General features: G+C 34.9%; 1 protein-coding gene across 3 annotated transcripts in view; it reads right to left on the reverse strand.

Annotated features, from left to right (window-relative positions):
* Positions 1–1518: 1518 nt before the first annotated feature.
* The window catches only part of NFIB (nuclear factor I B), a 456225-nt gene continuing 450952 nt past the window's right edge, over positions 1519–6791 (reverse strand). For all 3 annotated transcript variants that reach the window (XM_053702571.1, XM_053702572.1, XM_053702570.1), the window contains one exon: positions 1519–5492. In XM_053702571.1, the coding sequence (XP_053558546.1) occupies positions 5363–5492 (130 nt within the window). In that variant the 3' untranslated portion in view covers positions 1519–5362. The remainder of the gene's footprint in view (positions 5493–6791) is intronic.

The following is a 6791-nucleotide window of genomic DNA, read 5'->3' on the forward strand; positions in this document are numbered from 1 at the left end:
GTTACACTCATTTATTTTGATTGTCGTAGACAATTAAGTCTCAGTAAGCTAGAGACTGATGGCTACAGTGATATGGGGATAATTATCATTGTAGTGATTCACAAAAGTTCATGTTTGTGTTGGTCTCTCTCCTGCTGGGCTATTCAGAATCTTAAGAGATCTGCCCGAGTAGGGAAATCAGTTAGCCCATAATCCCACTGATATCTATTCACTAATAAATGATTGGCAGCCAGAACAATAAATGTAATTGTATGAATATGCAGTCAACAGGGTTCCACAATACAACTGCCATGTTTCACTTAAATGTATTTAACTGATGAATAAATTCACACTGGGGGGTTTCAAAATCATATTAAATAAAGAACATTTGTAGAGATTTATCAAATTAGATTTACTTTGTATTGTATGGGTATGTCAGAGAACTTGTGTGATATGCCAGGGATTCATGCAGAATGACCACCAAAGGAATATATATACATAAATACATAAATACATGTATGTGTGTGTGTGTCAATTCATTATGGCCAGATTATAAGTGGAGTGCCAAATATCGTTTTCTCAAAAGCGATATTTGCACTCCACTTTGTAAGGGCTGGTATTACCGGTGAGTTGCAATCGCGTTCACACTGCAGAGAAGCATTACACTCATAAAAGCGTGCTTCCTAGTGCAGTGAAGGGGTAAGTCGTGCAGGGATGAGCAGCAAATGTAAATATAAATGTTTATGCTTATATACATATATATATTTATGTGTTAATATGTGTATAAAAGCATATATAAGCATATACATATATATTTACAGGGAACACACAGTTCCTATAGGCCACAATGTAAAGGCATATTTCAGTGCCGTTTTTTTTTTTCTAACACCCCACACCTGCCAACTTTATCCCCCCAAAACTGCCTAGTTTTTCTTTTTAAATGCTACATAAAATAAATTAAAAAACGAAAACTAACACTAGCTTGGGAGCAATTGGGGGATATTTAGAAAATTTTCTGATTGTTAATTGCGGTAGTGGTTGGTTATTTATTGTGCGCCAGTTTGTGGGCGTGTGATAATTTAGCACTCCACTTGTAATCTAGCCCTATATATTTTAGTTGCTAATGTTAATGAATTACAGCATTGTTGATGACTAAACAAGATTTCAGTTACCTTCTAAAAAACGTTTGTTTTGTTATTTGTAATCACTGAAAAGAAATTATATAAACTTTATATATTATTGCAACTATTTTCTCAGGAACACAATTTTTGCTCAATGAATAATTTTTTTTTCAATTCATCTGGCCTTGATCCTGTTTAAAGGGTATACACCATAGTTTTATTTAGATCTAGTGCAAATAATGCTAAAATACATTTTAAATATTTGCTAATCATATATATATATATATATATATATATATATATATATATATATATATATATATATATATATATATATATATATATATATATATATATTACATGTTGGCGTAAAAGTAACTGTGTAATTCTAAAATCCATTACAAAATAATTACATAAATCACAAAAAGTTATTATTTATTTTCATGGAATGGCATGCAAATTAACATAAAAATATCTAAGTAGTCAATATCCATTTTTTCTTCCATTTTAGCTTTATAGCCTGCAATTGTTTTCTTAATATTATATTGTTTTCATGACAAAAGGGAAAAAAACTAATAAATAAATAAAGCTAATAAATAAATAGAAGGCTTTCAACAGTGATTTAGTAGTTATTACAGTAATTCTAACTCAAATTTTATCTACTGGCCTTAAAATTCACTAATTTAAAAAAAGTGTTTACATTGGTATGTTGAATAATGCACAATACAAAATTCAACAAAATTATTTACTAACTTCAGGTGAACAGATTTCCAATAGTCATTAGTGGTTAATAGATCAAATATTTGTGACTTTTAAGCAGGCCTGTTCTTTGGGCAAGACGAAAGGTGCAGCCACCTAGGGCCCTGCACTGATAGATTTGAGGGTATGAAAAGGTACAGTATACATGCTGAATTTAGTTTAGGAAGAAATGTTAAAGGGATCAGGAGGTATGTATTTAGTGTTATTCTTTACATTGGTAAAACTCAATGGGCTAGATTACAATTAGATTTTACATGTTTAAATGGACATTAAACACTAAATAAATGTTATATAGAATGATGCATTCAAAGCAAAGATTAGTCTGAGAATAACATGTAGATGTATTTTTTAAAGCTCAATTAGCTGTTTAAATATTGGCAAAATTAGTGCAAAGTTTTAGTTTCTATAAAACAATGGGAGCTGTCATGTTGTAACTTAGGTTACCTTTTTGGCTGTGGCCAATTAGGGTAATTTATAAAATGGTTCACTAGAGTGTGCAGCTAATGGCTGTGTGGAATATATCATTGTTCTGCACTTCCATTTCTAACAGGAACTGAAAAGCTCACAATTTCAGAATGTAGTTACAGGAAAAGGTACATAATAAATAATGAAAGTATATTGCAGAGTTTTTCTTATATATAAGATCTATCATTTACCATCTCAAAGTGTTTAATGTCCCTTTAAACTACTAGACTGCAAAGGGCTCTAATGCACATACAGTATATTTATGTCTATATAGGTATACATATGTATTTATATGTGTATATATGTCTGTAAATACATATATACACATATAAATACATATATATATATATATATATATATAAATGTAGACGTGTGTATGTATGTAGCTTTATGTTAAAGCCCTTTGCAGCACCTGAGACCTCATATCTTTGAATTTGTTAAAATCATTTTTATCAGTGTTATTGTGAGTGTAACCCGATTGGGCTCAAGCGAATGCACTGACTTTCAACTTATAATATGCACGCTACTTCTGATGCACTCAAGGGGCCGCAATATACCCTTTATTGCTCATGAGCAACAGTTAGCGCACCACTCGTAATCTAGGCCAATGTTGGGACAGGAGTGGGCCGTACAGGGGGAGGAGAATACAGGTGCTGGACTTAGAGGGCCTACAAATTTGTCTTGCCCAGGGTCCCCAAATGCTAAGTAAGGGTGGCCCTGCTTTTAAGCTGTACAGGTGAATAAGATAATTGTTATGTTCTTTACATTGCAATTGTAATGCTGACACCTTTAAACAATTTATGTCTGGGGTAGAAAAAAAAACATATTTTGTTAACATGTATGAACTGTTAAATGTGCCAATTTTAAATCAATGAGTTACAGTGAAAAGATAAATTTACTTTGCAGGCAAGGCCACTCTATGGGCATTCTGCTTTATAGCAGCCTTGTAAAGAGCTTAACATTTATTTTGCCCTCCCACCCACCCAATATATATATATTTATATATATTTCCATATATATATAAAACAAAATTCCCTCTCCATGTCAGTACACAAAAGGACCTCATCAAGCTGCAAAAATTGCAATACCCACTTTGGTCAATTGAAAAGAAAACAAAAACAAAAAGCATACATATTTTTATATCTTTTTTGTACTTTTTTTTTTTTATCTGCGAAATTACCTAGAATAACCAAATACTGCTAAAAGCGCTACCTACATAGGCAAAACTTGGTATTGCATAATTTGTAAAAATTTCAACCCCATACCTGCCCCTCCCTCCTTCCCCTTATTAATTGGAAGATGAAAAAAACATGAAAGGTTAATAGAAAAACACCAAAATACTGAAAATATTGCTGGTTGATTACAATTTTTTAAGCGGCAATTATACACAGCCATGATATGCTTTATAAATGTGAGAAGATATAACTATTTAAAAAATTCATGATGTCACATTTCTTTTCCTCTGGAGTACAAAATATTTTGTCATAAAAATGGTAAAGATTTAAAATGATAATAAATGCAGCAAAACAAGTATAGTGATGTCACCTTTTTTTCTTATAATTCAAGGCAAGGCACGTAATGTGGACATTATATTCTCGTGCAAATTAGAACTACTGGAACATGTATTTAATTACTATAAATGGTATTTTAAAGATTTAGAAAGGCTTAATTCTGTAATGTGCATTGCACTTCTGCATGAGAATGTGAGTCAAGACAAAGTTACTGGCAGCACCTTGCATGTTTCAGTACAGGCTTGCTGTCTGATCTCAGCCAGTCGGGATGTATATACCACTGCTCTCTGTGTACGACTTGCTGCTTCTCTTTCCATTTTGCAAACTACAAGTACGAAACTTGCATTTGCTGTCTCTGTCATGTCACTAGTGCTGACTCCCACTTCATTCCCCCAACATAACTGGTAATTACAAATAAATAAGTGGCTGCATTACAGCAGCGCAATCAATATAAGTGCTACGTGTCCTCTCATTTATATCCCTCAAATACATGATTTGTCTGGATTTGCCGCTTTTTCTTTTTAAATAACCCTCACACGGAGGGAATAAAAAACAAACAAAAAAAACATTTGAATTAAATTCCATTTACCTGTCAGTGCAAAAGCAGCACTAGGAAATCTTATGGCAGCTCTGACACTGAACAGGTTATAGCTTTTTTTTTCGGGCCCTACTGTTTAGAGTCTAAGGGCTAAAAGACTGATTCCAACTATGACTCGTTAAGTACTCAATTCTTTAGCCGCACTTGCCTCTACATTATTCTTTTGTGGGCATGTTTCAGTTCTTCCACTGTTACTGGAGCTGGTAACTCTCTAGAAGCACAATGGCAATTCATTTCAGCCAGAATGTAATGGGCACAGCTCCTCTGACATCTCAAATTAGGTAGCACTCTAAAAAAAGATCTGAGGCACATGCCAGGGAGTCCTGTACTTACATTTCTTCCTGACCAATATCAGTGATTGAAGGTTAAATAACTATATTATTGTACATGCTGTAAAAAAAAGACAACCGTTATAAACAAGTCAATTTATGGTGGGGGAGGCCTGGTGGCCATTTTTGTTTCTTTCTTTTTGCAGCTCCGATGCTGCCTTAGAGCCTTTGTTTTGTGAGAAAACTGGGAATAGTGTTCCCATGCGTAAACAACAAGAAGACTAAAACCAAACAGGACTAGCTTATCATGCAATTATTAAGGCATCTAGAAAAGTCATAAAAAACATATTGTCGTGGAGAAAGAGTGCCTATTTCCCAGCGGACATCAGATAACAAAGGCTAGTTTAGCAGGAGTTGCGTTCTACCCATCCGTGAAATATAGTAGCCACCCTTTCAGTGTCACGACTGCTTCGGCCTTAACCCCTTATGTACTCAGGAGGCCTGCAAAGCATCGCTTGGCAATGCATCACAGGTCATGCAAGCACTGAAAAGGTTAAAGGAATCAGTGATTGTAAGTGCTGCAAATGCTGGTCAGTTTATCTTCTCTTAAGTTTTTTTTGTCCTGTTTTCCTTTCTTCTTTGTTCAGTTTATGTTTTTCCTCAGTTGCTTGTCTCTGCTTGAAGAAAGGGTTCGCCGATTATATTAAGTCCATAATTTTGGACATTGCTTGGTAGGATAGGCGTCCTGTTTGATACTTGAAATGGAACCAAGCTAGCCCAGGTACCAGGACTGTAAAACAAGGAAAAACAGAAACAAGGTCAATAATTACATTCAATTAGTTTGTTTATACTACAGCACCTAAGACTGTTCATCAGCTTTACACATTTTTGTAACTATATAAAGCAGTTTTCCTGCACATGGTGAAATGTCTGTAATTAATATGCAGATATTTTCCTTCTGGCAGAAGTGAAGGGATATTTTAGTTTTCGCTCACTGGTATTGAAAAGTATTTCAGCATTTGCCTTACATTTATCAGATGTGTTTTTACTTGGAGCACCCATAATGTTCATTATGCAAGTATTTTCATTTGACAGAATGTTATGAGTATTGAGGTACGTGGCCTCAAACACAATCAACACAAGAAAATATGTCTATGCGAAATGTATGGGTGCATCATATATTTATGTACCATATGGATAAGAATGTATCGCTATAGCTTTCAATTTGTATTGGTTAGTTAAAAGTGAAAGGTTCCAAGACTGACTAACATTTATGCTTCAGGACATTTTATTAAATCCAACATCTGGGTCACAGCAAGTTTATAAAGAAATGTTTATAGATTCGAACGGAACACTGCAATAAGTACATGTTCTACTATGTAGCAGTACTTTCTTATTGCACTATTGCTTTTCAATACCGTTGTCTTTAACCCCATAATCTGTATTTCCACATTTAAGAGACATAAAGATACAGTAAGAAAATGCTCTATTGTTTGCCTTCAACATTTGTGTTTCACCCCCTTCAACAGGCTTAACCCCTTGACCCAAAAGAACTTATATATATACATCAAACGGTACTTTGCCCATCATACCGCATAACCTATAGTCATGCCCTAGCTTCAAGAAGTTACAGCAGCCGTGGGTGTAAAGTTTAAGCCGAGGGCTGCTGTTCCTTAGCTGCAGACTTGTGTCTGCAAATGGAACAAGGTCTGTGTCACTGTCTGTAATTAACATCCGTTTGTGATGGTGGGAGGATGGGGAGGGAGGTGGGTGGGCGTCACTGGGGAGAGGGAGTGGGAGGAAGGGGCGGACCCCTACACTGCAGAAAAATAAGTGTGTATGGGAGAGGAAGGGAAGTGATGCTACACTACAGAAAAAATATATAAATTCACGTGAGGGGACCCTAAATTAGCGATTGGAGGTGGGTGGAGGTTGTTTTGGACTGCTATACTACAGAAAAATATTTAAAATAATTAATAAAGAAATAAAAAAATCCAAATAAATCTAAAAACTGCGTACTGGCAGATAGCTATCAGTAGCTAAGGTGACAGACACCATTAGGAGGGGGGGGGGGGCTAGACAGCTGTTT

This window comes from Bombina bombina, chromosome 2, assembly GCF_027579735.1.
Source record: "Bombina bombina isolate aBomBom1 chromosome 2, aBomBom1.pri, whole genome shotgun sequence".
Taxonomy (NCBI): Eukaryota; Metazoa; Chordata; class Amphibia; order Anura; family Bombinatoridae; genus Bombina; species Bombina bombina.